The following is a 17,764-nucleotide window of genomic DNA, read 5'->3' as shown; positions in this document are numbered from 1 at the left end:
TTAAACTTAGATAAGATAGATAGTAATAGCTAGTAGTACTTAAGGATTTTAATTAATAATAAATAGAAGAAGCTAGATAAATATTATACCTTAATAGAGGAGTTACTTCTATATACTGCTATATTACTACTCTACTTTAAATTTAATTTAAAATACCTAAAGAGAAACTAATAATCTCCTTATTAATAGGAATAAGTATCTAATACTAAACTAGCTTTAAGGAGATATTTTAACTAATAATATCCTTCTAAAGGGGAGGTTATGAGGAATATAAGTTATCGCCTAGAGCTTATTAACCTAGATAACTTTAAGTAATAGGTTTAAGTTAAAGCTATAATACTTAAGGAAGAAGAGGATAATAAGAAGCTAGATAAATTAGAGAGGTATTTTATACTTATAAAGTAGGCTAACTATAATCCTATTAATTAGTGGTTTGCCTATAAAGAGGAATATCCTCACCTAAGTAAGTTAGTATTAGGGATCTTAGTGATACCCTTATAATTATCTAATTATAAGAGGGTATTTAGTGCTACTTCTCTTGCTTAGACCTTATAGAGGCTAGTGATAAAAGTAGAAACGCTAGAAATACTTTAATATATAAGGTAATAGCAGAAGAGGGGTATAATTTCACTACTAAGTGGGTCTGAATAGCCTTACTTGGTAATTAATTGCAATTAATTGCAAGTAATTAAGTATAGTATCGCGATATAGCAATTAAGTTAAGTTTAACCCTCATAATTGACTTGATTGCGTTGCAGGGAGCGCTGCCCGTGATCCACCATTGTCGCTAAGCATCAGCGCCACGGACAAGCGGTCGCAATGCTGATGATGCCAGTCGAATATCTAGGTTCTGGACCTAGACCTTCACGGCTGTCTGTCATCGCACGCCACCCAGCTTGTGGCGCCACACCCGTTTCGCTGGGCAACGTGCAAGTTCTTGAGGAGGGTGACTGGCCAATCAGGCTCGCTCGCATCACTCAAACAGGAAACCAACTGACTCGTGCAGCACCGTACATGACGGGATGGCGAAACTCTTCTGAAGGTATGTTGAAGCTGTTTTTGGGCGCTATTGATCACGGCTGGGGTCAAATGTCGCTTTTTTTGCCATCCAATCGTTGCTGTTTTTGACGTGCGTCTGAGGAAGGAATTTTTGCTAATTGATAGTGGAAAGTAGCGTGATTGGGGCGAAGGGCGGGGGAAGGGCCTTGTAACGCAAGCTCATATGCAAAGTCTGCACCCAGACAGACAATCTCATCGGCACATGGCAGAGCGATCGCTTGGAGCACTTCCGTTGAGCCGGGCACCTGGCGTCAATGTTCGATGATGATATGCTGCTCCAGGCTCTTCGGTGGAAGTGCTTTTGGTGTTACATTTTCGCCGTGGGGACTTTTACTCAACGCGACTTTTTGTCAATGGGGACTTTTTCTCACTGGAGACATTTCACAGTGTTTTCAAGACTTCTTTAGTGGGGCCCGGACTTTTTTCAGTGGTAGGAGCTTTCTCAATGGGCATGCGGTCACCCCTTCGTTTTCGACACATGTGCAAGCCCTGCCGAAGCTGATGCCAGCTCGAGAGCGAATTCAGAGGCATGAAGATGAGGTATAATTCTCCTTGAGCGGGATGGCAACAAATACGAGGATGGCTTCGAAGTTTCCCCTGCATCTGTGAGATGTCTCTGGGAACAAGATGACAACAGCGATAAAGGACGATGTCGGGGGAGATCTTTGGGACCGAAATAGCAGTATCAAATTCATAGCCGAGGGGAACTAGCGTAAGAAGCTCATGTGGCTGGAGCCGTTGCTAGTACGAAAGCACTCGATGTAGATGCCCTGAAGCTGCTGCTTCAAGCTGTGGGAAGGGAGGATCTTTGAAGACAGAGAGGCTATTAAAGAGAAACGAAAACACAAGATGAGGTATCAATCATCGCAGTACCTGCACGTTTACTTATCAGGTACCCAAAACTAATTGGAATTCTTTAAGGTTCCTCGTGGCAGCTTGGTGCGACCCAAACATTCTTTTCGCCAGATTTCCCGAGCTGAGTTCGGAGGCTCATTGGAGGATACACCTCGATGTATGTGCAAAAGGACTACAATTTGTATAAATCCAGAGATGTCCATTTATTCTTCTAACATCATCGAATGTGATGTGTGTAGCCATTCCAGATCCAGTTATTTTCCAGGACGTGTTGGAGACATGGCCTGGGCCGCCCGAACAAGGTGGGGCCGGAGGGGGCCGGAGCTCAAGTTCAGCAGCGAATGTGGCGCTAATTTTTAAGCCTCCGTTTACATTTCGATGGAGGAGCATCGAACTAGAGTATTCAATTTCTTGCTACATTCCAGTGGCTCGTTGCAAAGGCTGACATCCTGTGGGCCTCGGCAACTGCCGCGACAACTCCACGCTTGCTCCCTTCGGTCGGGAGCCTGCCTCGCGGAGTTGGTTCGATTAGATTCATTCCCTGTGCGCTTAGACGGCAGTATCACAGTCTGCCGCCAACATCTGGTTCTCGGTGTCCCTAGTCTTATTGCAAGGGGAACGCAGCAATGAAAGCTCTTGGGCCAGTGATCTGTCCAGTAGCATCGCAGTGTACGTGCCGGGGCATCCTGACGAGTACAAGTTAAACTTTTGGCCTGGACTCTTGATGTATCCTGCGGAATATCTGCCATCCTGACATAACGTGAAGCCCCAATCAGCCTTTCCATGCCGTTCCCCTTCTTTTGGGATAGCTGAGGCCCAGCTTCAAGACAACACGGCTCATGTCAGGTTCCCTTCCCCTATCGAAGGTCCTGACCGTGATTCACTTGGACATTGTCGTGGAGAAGATTAGGTATGGGATCAGAATTCCTTCACTACGCATATCCCGGCGGAAAAGACCATGCATCGAGAGCACGTTGTGGGAGAGGGGTCACGCGAAGACTGAAATGGCCATGAGGAACTTGGCTCTAAGGAGCAGACGAATGGGTGAAACCTGAATGATCCTTGATCATTTGTTTTCTGAACAGTCACCATGTGTAAACTACTAACCAGGTCCTTAACCAAACCCTCAAACAGATGCCTTGTGCCGGAATTGATAACGATGTGTTAGACGCGGACCTGCTGCTCCCCGAACTCGTTGTTTAACGTACGCTCGCTGTAATAATGTCCTTAATGAGACGCTTGTGGTCCGACATCTCCTCATTCAATTGCAACTTCAGAGACCCGAGATGTGCCTCCGCATCTTGAAGCTCTTTTCTCGTCGATGCAGTACTTTCAATCTCCTCTTCGTCACGCGATTCCGTCTGGGCACCGCCGCCACGCAAGAGAAGCGCGATGACAGTAGATACGCTCGCCACATCTGCTGCAACTTGCTGCAGCTCCCTGACTGTCTGCTTCATCTGAATCTCGAGCCGCGACTGCCAGCGACGGCATTCCTCCGCGATTCTCATGCACTCCACCACTTGCTGCGCAGTTGACATGCTGTTTGGGAGATGCTCACTCACTCGCGGCTGCGGTGAAACGCGTGTCTTGGGTACGAGCTGTTTCCACTCGGTTGCTTCCAAGTCGACATTGAGCACCGACACCAATACCAACCGCCAAAGACGGTCGGGAAGCTTTCGCGGGAGCGGGACAGACACCAACGCATGCAAGCCAATGGCGAAGGCATACACGGCTTGATCTGCAAGCCGCAACAGGGACGGACAAGAGCATAAAATGCACTTCGGTATCTCCTCGACCTCTGGAAGGTGGTGTTTGAAGAAAGACTCAATCATCTCTTGGACATTATCACTCACGACATCCGCCGTAGGGTCGAACAGATCGATGGTCCACACATCGGCTCTGTTCCGCAACACCGCCATGGCAGAACTGTCGCCACCAGAGGGAAGCGGTAGCAGTATTGTCGAGGACAGTCGTGCGGCGTCCAAGAGCTCTGGCTGAGGGGTGTATGCTTCTGAAATTGTTTCTTTCATCGTGCCGAAGCCTACCGCGAGGGCTCTCGAGTCGTAGACGGCGCAGATCCGGTGCAATGCTCTGTCGAGCCTTTGGTTTCGGGCAGAAGAATCGTCATCGAGAATGGAAGAACGGGGCTCCGTCGATGCACTCAGGTCAGTGCGTGCCTTCTTTGTTGCCGCGGTGGACGGTCCTCCTTGGACGTCGCAATCAGGGAAGGGTCTTTTGAGAAATGTGTTTTGGGTAGTGCTTGTGTGGACCAGTCCCTTGCTCGCAAAAGCTGCTGGTATTGTTGACGTTTTGGGAAAACTCTACTTCCCCAAGACAGACAACGCTGCCTTTGCCTGCAAGGGTGATGGCTCATCTGGTGCTGGACGAGGGATGAGCACAGGGCGGTTGACCGCGCTCCTGCTCGACTCCACCAGGGTTGGTGAGTCGCATGTGCCAAACAAATCTCCAGAAGCTCCGAGCTCGGGGGTACAGTGCGGGACTTCTTCGTCTTCTTCGTCGTCCTCCTCCGAGGAACTGATCATCTGGGGGCTCTTCCGATGGCCAATGAGGCTGGTTGTGGATGTGTTAGCTTTAGCTTCGGCTTCGGCTTGGGCACGGATGCCGACCCCATGGACAGCCTCTAGGATATGCAAAGGAGTCTGGGGCCCCATTTGTGTTGCTGGGCCAATGGCTTTGAGGGGCTGGACAGCGGTGTCGCCATTGACGGACGACATTGTGGTGGTGTTCCCGCCGCTTGGAACACCAGCACGCCCTCGAGCTTCTCTTCGTCCAACCTCGGTTTGTTCTTCTTCCTCGGACTCTCGCTCCTTCTCTGAATCTTGTTCTCTCTCGGACTGCTGCTCCTTCTCGGAATCTTGTTCCTTCGCGGGCTGCTCTTGTTCCTCGGGTCGTTCTTGTTCCTCGGGCTCATCGTCCTTGGGCTCTGACTTTGGGACGTTCGCCGCTGCTGTGCTTCGGATGGCTAGCGTTGCAGTCTCGACGTCCGCCAAGATGAGTCCGACGGCGTTCCTTTGCATTCCTTGGCGGTTCGTCACGAGGGCTCGACGATTTGTGGCCTGCTCCCAAAGATTCGAAAGCGCGGTGGGAAAATGCGGGATTAGACGTGCCATTCGAGCCAGGGCTGCGAAAAAGGGTTCTCCTTGGAAGGAGTAGTCGTAGGCGAAGTGGAAGAGAATGTGGCGGGCGCTGACGTGCCAGTCCCTTGCGAGCTTTTTGATCTTTGGCCGGGCGCGGAGAGATCGGACTGACTCAAGATCGAAGGGGAAGTGGTCGACGAGCCAGTTGGAGATTCGCTCGGGAAGATCGCGCCGGATACCAACGACGTCCCGACTGGTGGTGTCTTTCGTGAGAGCAGCCTCGAGGCGAAGCAGAGCTGGGTAAACTTGGCGCTTGCTCTGCTCCCCGTTGGCCACCAAGGTGAGGAGTTCGTTCAGTAGGGGTCGACAGTGCTCCGGGACAGACATGCAGCTAGGCAAACAAGGCGGCCGACGACAGAGGGCATGCCGCTGGATGGCTCTGACGTGGACAATGGCCGGAAGCGGTGATGTCGCGCGGTGGTGGAGCAGGTATTTTGCCGTCAGAGTCGTACGGCAATCGCAAAGCTGTGCCCGCAGGCGGTGACTTGCTAGACTAAAGTAAGAAGAAGAAGTTGGAAGGGAAGAAGGATGGACGTCAGGTGGTGAGAACGCGCAGAGATGTGCGCCGTACATGTGATGGAACGGGATGGAACGGGACGGAAGGATGAGGGAGGCACGCGTTGGTAAGGGAGGTACGTGGGTTTCGGAATGGGAAGTAGGTACCTTCTTGCCCGCTGGTCGAGAGAATTGCACTTGATGTGAAGGGAAGGACCTGCCGATACCACGCCTGCCGGACGAGTCCTCGCTCTTTTCTACCTAAGATGCCTACCGTAGGGAAGGTTGGTGGTTGTCGACCCAGCAGAGAACCCTCCCATCACACTTGCCGACCTTAGGCTTGTAGGACCGTGCATCTCTCGCTCCCGTCTTGCTTGGTGTGGAAGGTGCTTCAGGAGTGGCATGCCCCACCTCGGTCAGCCATGTCGAAAGCTGCCTCTCTCCCTGGATTGGCTGCTTCCTAGGTGTGCAAAGTGCAGGCGCACTCCCTCAACACCAAAGTGTCTCGTCACAAATGCCCCCGCCAGCTAGGTTGTGTCCGAATTCCTCTTGCCCTACTTGCTCCCGTTCCTGTGCCTGCTGCGACATTTTTCCCCTCCTTGTTCCCTGTAGATCTGCCCACACCCAGGTTGCCCGGACTGGTTCGCAGCATTGCTGCCAGGATCCGTGGCTTGGTGCTTGGATTTTTGCGATCCACGCGGGTGTGATGTACATGCCTGCGAATGGTTCTCGGGTGCTCACCCGATTGTCTCGGAGTGTGCGGAGATTTGTGGCTAACGTCTGGATTCATAGAGTCAGGCTTTCGGTCGGAGGGTGTGAATAAGAAGCATTCTGGGTATGGATGGACCCCAATCAAGGCGCTAGTCAACTCAAATGTCTTCATTGTGGCGATTTATTTTCCTCCCGCACCGCCTGCGAGTTCGATAGACTTCGTGCGGCTCTCTACTGTCATGACGACTCGGTGCCTTGAACAGCTCCCCAGCCTGTAGTGTCGGTGCTCGCCTGCATGTTGTGCGTCTTGCGGGCGACGACGTGGGAAAGGACGATAGAGTAAGTATTCGGGTCATGTTGGTCGGCGACGAGCTGGCCGTCGATGTGACCACCCTAAGACGGGAGTCTCCAACATCTCGGCAGAAAGAGTGTGCCCGGCCGTCGAAGGAGTCGTTATGTCGCATACACTCGGGGCAATGTGTGACGGGCGGGATGGGTGGAGAGCGGGCCAATCAGAAGTGGGGGTTCCCTGTGTAGGTAGCTGACTTTCGGCTACCCACAGCGTTGTTGGTAGCGCATTTTCGGCTACCAACACAGGGCACCGTGGGATCCCAGGCCTCCCGTCTGGTTGGTCGCCTCCCCTAGGACCCTGAAGACGCCCGGTGCCCCCGATACAGGTACGTGCCTGGGCTTCTAGGTAGCTGCCCACAGCTGGTTGGCTCACGCAAAGTAAGGTGGCATCGTCGCCGACCGGGACTTGCTCCGGCTTGGACATTAAAGGAACGATAAACAAGAGGAAAAGAATGCCTCTTGGACGCACTCTCAAATGCCGCATCGATAGGAAATGTGACGCCCTCCGAACTGGGAGATGTGATCGCTGGCGTGCAAAGGTGTGTGGTGTGCAAAAGAATTGCACCGCAGTTGGCATTACCTAAGCTGGCATGCTAAAGTCGACGGTGTGTAAAGTGGGTCGGCGGCAGACTGATCCAGCTTCACCGCACTGCAATTGAGAGCATTTTCTCAGGACGGTCCATCTATTCCATCTTGTCTGCACTCCCGCAGAACAAGCGAACTCGGAGCATCCCGTGGTGGTCGTAGCTATGACCGACGGGTCTTGATCTCTGCTTTGAGGGTGGCGGAATGGCCCCTGTTACCAGCGGAAAGCGTTTGTAGGGGGCTTGAAGCTCGGCGCATTGGCGTTTGCAGACGACGGGCTCATTTCCGGCCGGGGCGAGAGGGCGGTGCCTCCAGTGTTCCTTTCGTCGAGAAGTTGAGATTTGAAAGTTCTGGGGAACCATGGTCGCAAGTGTGGGCGACCCAGGTGCCCCCAGAGAGGACTGACGTAATCGGCACGTCTTGGTAGCGACCACCATTCGATCCACCATCGCGCACAGCAGCACCGTCTTCGTTTCGCGACATAGCAATTGCGGTATTGAACGCGCCCGACTAAACGCGTGCACCATTCCGTCTCAGTGTCTCCCAGTTTAGCTTCTTGGGAATAACCTATCGCGCCTCGATACACAGCTTGTGATGCAGTGTTCTGGGCTGACTCTGTGGTGAGTCAATGCCCTCGTCACCTCCTGTCAGGACATGTGTTGCGGCCCAGGTAAGGTAGCCCGCCTTGACTGCTGTTCAGCGCTGTGCGGTGAGCCAGCGAATGGGATGTGTAGAACCCCCCGCCAGTGCGGTCAGCCAATAAAAGGCGTGGAACCCCCTCTTGCCTGGTGTGGATCAGGGGGTTTCACACATCTGATTGGATCCCCCCCCAGAGCTCCCCGGGATCCCACACCTCTGGTTGGCTTCCCACACGTTCGGGTGATGGAACCGCGGGTTTCCTTCAAACCAATCAGTTCTCGTCGGCTTCACTGCATCTACGTCTCCGCCCATCAAGTCTAACAAACCAACTTGGCGTTGGGCTGCGAGTTTTGCGTCGGGGGTTGCGGGGCATTTTTGGTCCACGCGACACACCGGGCAGCTGCTTTGGAGACATGTGGCTTGCGTCTAAGCAGGAACGCTAGTCAGCTAGCTGCCTTGTTGTGTGCCACAGCACGTTTATGGGCACGCACCTGACTGGCGCCATTCCTTCTCAACTTGAGTACTGCAATAATGGAAGGTGCTGACGCCCAGCCGCTACCGAACGCAACGAGCTGTCCCCGGGTAAGGTAATGGTACCCACCTCCCCTCTCCTCTCCTCAATAGGGACTGCAGTGTGCGGGAAGGTGCCTTCCGGCAGATGAGGGCCGTTTGTGCAGTTGCTTTAGTTATCGCCCTCGACTCCGACTTTTGCCTTCCCGACAGATTTTGTCTCGACAGGAATATCGCCATTCACACGCCCGATTGCCCGCCGCCGTCAGAGGCCTCCCATCCTGGCATCCCGTAATCCCTCGCAGCGATACTCTTCCGCAAGTTGACCATGTTTCATCGTGCCGCATCAACACCTCATCTATTAGACGAGGCAGTTCCACCTCCGACTTCCCTCTACATCCAGCTTTTTTAATCGATCAACATCATGTCCACCTTCAACGAGCTGACGCTGAGAATAGTCATCATGTCTCTTGCAGAAGATCCCAAGAAATTGTGTCCCCAGCTATGGCAATTGACACCTTCCTCCTCACTCCTGAGATCGACTACCCATTCTACAACCACACCTGACTTATGCTCGTTGACAGTATGCACTTCACGGTCAAAGCGTACGCCGAACTCGAGCTTGAGACCAAGTTACGCAAAAGGAGTCGATACTTCCAGTGAATCCTTCTAGCGGGTCACCAAGAATAATGCCGACCGTCCCATCGGTTCAAGGTAGTCGACACCGAAAATATGCCGGCATCCTGGATTTCTGCTCTTGGATTGAGAATGACGTGAGCGCCAGAAGAGGAAAGAGGACTGACGCGACAAACGAGATGTTTCGACTCATGATCGAGGGCTGCGCGGGTAACATCTCTAAAACCGCATTTGGCCGTGTCTCGAGCTTGGCGTCACAGCTTCTCGCTGCAAAGAACCACGTGCAGCACGCGCCTCTTTTCCACAAGGCTTAGCACGCTCAGCGGGATGTTACTGCTGCTGCTGTCGCCGCCGGGGTGATGCCGCAAACAGCAGCTCTGCGAAGCTCAGCAGAAGCACGTGGGATGGATGACATTTAGACCATCGCCACTACCCAAAGCGCTAGGCAACGTCTACTACTGGCGTTCCCTTCCTCATCATGGTTCTGTCATTCCCATCTTGTGCCGTCGCTGCTATGATTTGCAAGACTCTCTGGCTCCAATATCTCACTCCGATGTTCGTTGAGTAATGAACAAGGCTCCACCAGACTGCCATGGTCACACTTCCAATTCGGCTTTGAGACGAGCACCCAAAAGCACCGCCATGACAGATTCATTCCCATGCCTGACAGTGTGAAGACGCTTGACCAACATCTCAATCGGCACATGGAGTCTTTGGCACGCAGAATGATGTTTATGCACTTCGACTTCGCCCCCGTCAAGATCTTTGTTGAAGGATGTTTTGCAGTGAAGGCTAACTTGACGTCGAAACTCAGATTGGTCATTGTTCTCGCCTACGGCATCTCTCCAAGCAGAAAATGTTCTCAGTCAACAGCCAGACCGCCCGTTTCAGTTCGCTCAGCCAAGCGCGAAGACTTTATCCGAATTCACCGTCCTTGCAGCTATTTCTACGACCGTCGCATGAAGCCCTGCATCCATTTACCATGGTTGAGCTTATCGACGACATATCCCCACTCACCTATCACTGCGAAGCCCCAGCAAGGATGCTCAATCAACATAGCCAGCCCCGCCTTCGCAAGTCGTTCTGCTCAGGGGCTGATACGGCGAGTTTCAACACGGAGACACAAGCCTGGCAGGACCCATGCCTTCCTTTCCTTCGGTAGGTTGCTCGTCCTTTGACAGGACCGAGCGTGGTCCCTCAGGCAAGCGCTCTGCTTTACGGTAGTTGACGTGTAGCGTATTCCCGGAGTACTTGCCTTGGGAGGCTTCGGATTCAGCGCTTGTTCATCCGTGTCGTCCAGATCGTGCTCATTACATGGCGCACACGCAATAGTAAGCAGATCAGGCGCAAGCATGTACACTCCGCACCTTTTGCGTCTCTGTGCATCCGTTTAGGGCGGGTACCAATCGCGGCTTCAAATGCATGCTCCGGGTTCTCGCGCATGAGTTGTCAACGGCAAGCGGGTGGCGAATGCACACCCATCTGACCCAACCACAAAGGTCAAGTGACCCTGCGGACTTGCCTCACAAACCAAACCTTCAAGTACGAATCTAATCATCTCTTCCATCAACAATCAATGACACTCGTCTCCGTAGCTCAGTAGGTAGAGCAGCAGTCTCATGGCATTATTAGTGTGGTGATGGTAGCTGAAGGTCGTCAGTTCGAGTCTGACCGGAGACAATTTCCTTTGATTACTTTTTGCTGATTGTGTTTCCCTTTGCCTTTCACTTCTGTTAATTCCCTGTCGGTATACTTTGCCGGCTTTCTCTATACCATATCCAAGCAAATGGAGGGAAGACCAACAATGGTTGTGAGCTTATCATTCAAAAAGTCGGAAGCTAATGAGTGTCATTTTCCGCCTTTCATGCTCGAGAAGCCTTCAAATGACGGCCCGATAACTCGTTCCACTTGACATTGTCGTCCGCGTATCTAATCTTTGAGCCCTCCCTGGGTAGTCCAGAGGCTTATACTTGTGGACTGCTCTGTGTGTATACCCTCGACATATTGTTTTATCTTTCTTGTGCATATTCTCGTCCCCGTAGACGAAGGCGGCCAGAGAATGAGAGTGTGGCTAACGGAGCAAAATTTCCATCGAGCACACCTGCAATAAATGAACACCCTTAATGCTTCGTTTTGTAGAAGATGATAGCGGTGAAACTACTGGTTTCACGTGTGTATCGCTTGGTCAGCTAGGTTGAAGCTGTTGACCATGTCCTGAGGAGGATTCAAAGCGGCCACTAATCTGTGGGCGTTGTTTTGGAGCGCACAAATGTATTCTGGCAGCTTTCGGTGCAACAGCCAAAGACATTATGGCTCTTTACGGTCGGCGAATTGAGCGAGGCGCACACAACCCATCATAGCTTTACCTCTCACATCCTGGTTATCATCCTGCTCAGAGGGAGGATATACGGATTCTGGGCCGCCCTAAGGTGTTCGATGTTCCTCGACACATCTGTTGCATGGAAGTCTCATATCGTGAAGGGAGAACAAGCTCGGTTCGAGGCCCAAGTAACAAAGCTAGACCCAACTGAATATAACACTCATCACCCCGTCTTGACTTTCTGCTAGGTTCTGTTACGCGTCTTCCCCTTGGAAATAATCATTTTACTTCACCGGAACAACCTGCCATGAAGCTCTAATTTGCACAGCCAACCTTGATAGAAACTCTGGTTTGACAAGTGTAATCCATATCATGAATGTTTCTACAACCTACCGACTTGAATCAAACCACAAAGCGAAAGTTTCATGCTCCATAGACTCGATCGTCAGTCCAAATTACAGATTCCAGTCATCTCAGGCATGCAATACTCTGGTATTCCCAGCATCTCCACTGCAACTGCCCGGCCGAGCGCATCTTACGCCGTCTTTCGTTGTAAAGGGACTTAATAGAGGCGCATAAATATCCCTTGCTCGTCACCTGCGCGTTGGAGATCAAGTTAGCGCATCCATTCATGGACGCTTCACAAGTTGGGCTGAGACACTTCTTCACTGTCCTTGATGGCATTTCTCTAAACTCCCCTCTGCGCTTTCATCACAGTCCTTGGCTGGAGTAAAAATCTTCAAGACATCGTAGGTGCTAGACATCCTTCCGTAGTTTAAGCGCTCACGTTTGCCGTGTATGCTTCTCGGGTTCGAGAAAGCTCCAAGGTGCTTGTTCCGGATGTTTTCCCACCAACGGTAGTAAGCCAAACGACGTTCTAAATCGATCAACACAAGGTGACCGATGGCAACTTCTGGTCCCCCGGCTTTATGTGGAAACATTCCCATTAACCACCTCACCTCCCATGGTTTCATCAGGAAACTGGCTTGCGAAACGATTACCTGGTTGACTTGACTTGCAAAATGATTCATCATTGGATCAAAGCCTCAAGGTAGCAATAACTCCGCCCCGACCTTGACGCACTTCTCGGCTGCTGCCTACACCAGGAGACCCACGGTTTGGGTGATGGATTACTGGCTACAGGCCTGACATGTATGTTGTTCACGCACCTCTCTCAACGCCCAAGTTCTGACATATTTTCAGGCTCTGGTCAGATTCTGGGCTCATATTAGCTCCATGGCGTAGCTCCAGACTCTTCAGAGCAGCATTCGGGCCAATAAGAGAAATTAAGTTCCACATGAAGCCGGCAGCTCTCCTTTCTGAACTGCTTCATGGTCTAGGCATATTTTTTAACAAACAATAGCACCATCAAACTCGGGCGCATGGGAGTTGGAAAGTCTGTAAATACAACCATTGTTCGCAACGATTGAGGACATGGTGATTGATGCAGATTCGACCCTCGTCGGAAAGACAGGAGACGGGGAGACATCACCGACTAGTGTCTTAGGTAAGTGCTTATACTACCTCGATGTCTTCTATTTGAATCAGTCGCTAAATCGACTGAGATCTCGGATAAGGAAGACAGTCCGTTAACCTTGACCCAAGTGAGGATCGCCAATGCTGGCAAGTCTATTCTTGCAAGGGTAAATGAAGACTTAGAGGGTTGCAGTGGACTCGACTTTGGTGCTTTAATACGACTTGAGCGACAAAAGACACTCGGTAACAACAAGTTGCTTCCAACCTCCTGAGAGGTTGCTGAAGTGCTTGCAAAAGGTGCGGGAGGAAGGCCCCCTTACTGCTCGACTCGTACCAACGACGTGCCGTCTCTGAACCAAACACCAGGTACTCCAATCATGGAAGTAGTCCCCAGATCGCTCATGGGAGGTTCACAGACTTATCAGAGGAGCAGAGAAGACAGTTAAAAATCAGGCTAGCTAGCAGTCACCTTAAGATGGCATGTGCGACGCGAATAAAGACATAGCCATCATCCAAGCCAAAAGTAAGAAACATGACCCGTCCACTAATGACCTCCTGTAGCAGCTCAGGTACAGCAAAGCGCTATTCCCCACCTCACCCTCTCGTTCTCTAACTTGCATCCCTGTTCTTGTGTCTCGAGCCTGTGCCTAACTGCGCGAGACTCTTTCACGGATTATGTCCTCGGTGCAATCTCATTACTATACTTCAAACTCAGCCGCTTTCAAGTTCATTCCCCTATTCCACAAGGTTCTAAGACTTCCTTTCCCCTAGTGGTCCTTGCTTCTTTCGCAGCTATGCGTAGTCGTAGTGGCAGGTCACCGATTCCGCCCACAACAGTGTGAAGCCATGGAAGCCAAGCTTATTACTTATGCTCTGTACGCTCACAAGAGTCAGCCCGTGTCTCATGCAATCTGCAAATTATTATTAAGCTTAATCTCGTGCAAAGCTTTGTTTTATGCGCAGGTAATTCTCGTGCGAAACCTTATTTCGTGCAGAATCCCTTTTTTCGATGCGTAGTCTTTACCGTGCAGAGCTTTATCGTACGCAAAGGTTTTCCTGTGCAAAGAGTCAGTCGTTTAAGGCATATATGAGACTCACCACATGTCTCGACAAACCGGATGAAGCGGCTGTGGAATCTACTCAATGCATGACTTCCTCCGGTACAGCTTGTATTTTGTCGCGAATCAACCCTCGCCCGGAGCCCAAGACTGTAATACAACCATGCCCGGGACTTGATGCAACTATCCAGCGAACCAACGAAATTATTGCGAGCAAGATTGTGGGACTGATCAGCGGTCGCGGTACCCTGTGTATTGAATCCCAGGCGGCCATCCAACAACTTGGAAGCTGCCACTTCAGCTCTCATGTTTCGGACACGGCCGACCGGCTTCGTCGCAAGGCAAACAAACTAACAGACACGGCAAAAAGGAAAGCCCCCATCGGCAGGAGGATCTTTCAGAAGCATATATTTGTGTAGTTCAGTGCTCTAAAGCCCTCTTCGGTGGAAGGTGACACTCCTTTGACTTGTAGCGTGGATGAGGCGAAAAGGCGGGTGACTCGGTGGGAGGAACGGACATACGAGAGCGAGTGAGGACGGCATGTAGAATGCAACATGGCAGTATGGAAGTGGCGGCGGCGGCATAACAGGCACTAGCTCTAGTAGTTTTGCCGGAGATGCTGAGACTGACCTTCACACTTGGTCCGAGTTCATGTCCGATGGGGGGCCGGGACCCGGCATAATCTCCACGCATTTGACGAATGTAGCTGCGGTTAATCTTCTCTTTCTGTATGCCGAGACTTGCAGTAGCCTAGCGTCGATTCACAAATTCAAAGAAGCCTTTCCCTCTTGTGAATGCGAGCTACGTGCAGCTCGAATATGGTCGTTTGACGAAGAATACCGTGGAGAGTCCAGCTTCAGTCAGGCTATGAGGGACATCAATTACATATGCCCTACAGGCTTTTCCCTCTTTTCACGAATCATTCAGAAGACCGAAAAATCTCACTAATTAACAGAGATACTAAAGCCCGAAGAGGAGAAGCGCAACTCCTTTGTCGCCTGGGTATTTCGCGTGCTCTCGAATCTAGGTTAATTGTGGAAACAGGCCGCCTGCACCCTTTTCGTGCTATTATTATCCAGAGCGATGCCATTCCGTTTTGCAACGAATTCTTCAACTCCCGCTGCGGTTGGTTTCTTCGCCCGTGAAACTTTGGTCTGTTCGCAGCTCCGGCCGCCTCTGCCCTTGAGCAATCATTGAATAGAGCCACATGCTTCCACAGCTCCTACGCTTACGCTATCGTGTTTAATCGGCAAAGCGTTCTGGATTCCTGGGATCGGAGGCATAGCGTGGAGTAGACGATGAAGACATGACTTCTGCCACAAACATCGCGTTTCGAAGACGGCCCGTCACCATTGTTCAGTCACTAGGATGTCGTTTTCAACCTTGCTGAAGGGAGCGTACCTCATCCTTCCTATTCTCGTGTTGTCATCAAGTGATTGCATCATTAGGGACCCCGTCCTGATCTTCCTGCCAGCAGCAGATGTAGCCGTTATCTTCCCTAACACTGCGATCGAATTCTTTCTGGTCTTATCGATCTTCTTTCTGGTCAAGGTCTTTGCCTCTGCTCTGTATGTCTCCGGACAGGGAACAACAACATCGCACCGAGACAGGAGACGAGGCCCAGGCTGAGGATAGAGCAGCATGCTTTATCTTTTCAAATCCCAGAAACAACAGCAAGAAGGCGGCGGCTTGGTCCACAAACAAACTTTGAAAACGGATCACAACCCAAAGAGAAGCCTTTCCTAGAGATTGATGCAAGTGGGAACGCCTCTGTCGTGCGGCCTAGGTTGTCGTGTGCTTCATCGAGGGGCCCAACAGGCAAGCATGTGTTCGTCGACAAGCTTTTGTGGAGCGCAAAGAAGAGAGAGATTGTCCATTTGTTCGTCCATACTCCAAAATTCTTGATAATGTGGGAAGGTTTCTTCGTATCATTGGTTACGCCATCGTTAAATCAACTTATTCCTGTCCAGGGCTCCAAGACTTCAGGTCATTCATGGCCTCAGTGTGTTGACTAAATAGTCCATAGTCTCAAAATCTGGGCATTGCACATAGACTTCCACTCACCAGGCAAGTCAGAGGAACTTGAAGTCCACAATGCAAGGTATCTGAAGATCAACATGGCCGGCTTGTCCCAGAGGGGTGATTTCCTCGATAAGTATTTCAAAAAGAAGTCAACCTCAACTACTTTTCAGGCAAGCGTCCTCCCTCTCTTCACTAAAAAGTGTCGTCACAGCTGAGTCAGATGCGTAATTAACGCCGGGACCCGAAGGTTTTCTTGAACGTTGTTCCTCAACCAAGGCTCCTCAATGCATACGGTAAGCTTCGGGTCATAGTTGACCTCAAAGATGCCCAGAAGACGGCAGAGTGTCTTTGCCTGACAATAAGACCTATCGTCGCACAAGACAGATCGTGGTCAATCATGACTACCATGCGACTCAAGCTGCTCTTATCCGTCTTTACGTGGACTTCTCCTGTACTTCCAGAACGGCCTAATGCTTCGTATCTTTCTACGTTTCCAATGTGCATCGTCTTCAATATCATCCTAGCCTATGTCTTCAAGTCATGCGGGAAAACGTTTCGAGAGGGAAGCAATGGGCAGGTAAATAGAAGTGCCTGAGGATATTTGATCAAAGAAGAGGATGCATGCGTCGAGAGGCGATGATGCAGCATAATGAAGTAGCTACATGAGGAGACATATCTCATACTGAAGATATAGCTTCGTGAATATGACGAGATATGAATCGAGACGTTCACACATGATCCAACAGGGAATGCACGAATTGATGAGGACTCGAGGCTGAATTGGGTAAATGGTTTTCAAGACATCGTGCTAGAGTATGCAGGGAGTGAATGGTCGATGGGGGGCAGACGAGGATGGTGGCACATGCTTTGTTCTCCTGTCCTGAAAGAACTTTGTTTGAGCAGATACCGTATATTCCAGAGTATCATATACGCCAGTTGAAACAGCAATCCCTTTGGCGCTGTAGGATAGCTTAGTCTAAAGACTTGTGATATGAAACGGGGCATGCAGCCGTGGGTTGTTCTATGAAAGGCCCGGACATGTGCTGCGGAGCGCCGGCTCTGGCCCCATTGCCGGAGCAGGCCGCCATGAAAAACCCCTATCTCTGTCCAGCACCACTCAACTCTCAGACCGATTGACCGAAAATTTGATGCTGGAATTGGAACATCAGTCGCTGACACGTCGATGCTCAAGGTGCCCCGTGTTCATAGCACTAACCTTTGCTTCGCCGAGTCCGAGTCCGCCGCAAAGGCAGAGGTGGGCGTGGACATACTAAGCGAGTCAGGAAGGCCTCCGCCGTTCTGAGTTGCACACTGGAGGAACGACAAGCCACAAGCTAAACAAAGCTCGAGTCATGGGGCTGGCGAGCACAGTCTAGCCCTACCAATGGGTCCGAAGCATCATGGAAATGCTTTCAACAGTAAAGTGTTCGGGCCATGAGGCATGCAAAGAGTAACATGAGAAGAACAAAAGAGGCAACTTGAAGTAAGACAGGAACCAAAGGCGATTAATCACCTTCAGCGGTGGGGACTTCCTCCACCGAAGAAAGCCACGCACCATGATGTACTTCCCACCAATACTCGTGAACCGCACATGTTAACAAGCGCGCTTGAGATGCAACCTCAACGTTTAATTCTTTCATTGGTTCTAACGCCGATGAGGAATGTGCCCTCGCCGTCTCAAGCCATTAATCGGCGTGGAAATCTCAATGAATCGCCAAATGACCGTCGAAAGCAGGCTTCTCCTTTCTCCATCACGTGAACTTTTGGCAGGAACGTGATTGACTGGGACCAGGATTCTATTTGTATCATCCCAATTGACCAGGAGCCGTGGAAAGAAGCCAGCATCAAATATAAGTATTTTGATAGTTCCTTGGAGACGAGATCGACCG

At 51.0% G+C, this 17,764-nt stretch overlaps 1 protein-coding gene across 1 annotated transcript; it reads right to left on the bottom strand.

Annotated features, from left to right (window-relative positions):
• Positions 1-3,113: 3,113 nt before the first annotated feature.
• On the bottom strand, positions 3,114-3,452 carry GCG54_00007921 (uncharacterized protein; the record flags this gene model as incomplete). Its single annotated transcript, XM_045407896.1, has 1 exon — positions 3,114-3,452. The coding sequence occupies one exon, from the start codon at positions 3,450-3,452 to the stop codon at positions 3,114-3,116; it is 339 nt and encodes a 112-aa protein (XP_045267299.1).
• Between the last annotated feature and the right edge of the window lie 14,312 nt (positions 3,453-17,764).

This window comes from Colletotrichum gloeosporioides (assembly GCF_011800055.1).
Source record: "Colletotrichum gloeosporioides strain Lc1 chromosome Unknown consensus_23, whole genome shotgun sequence".
In the NCBI taxonomy this organism is placed as follows: Eukaryota; Fungi; Ascomycota; class Sordariomycetes; order Glomerellales; family Glomerellaceae; genus Colletotrichum; species Colletotrichum gloeosporioides.
This window is presented reverse-complemented; position numbering and strand designations above follow the sequence as displayed.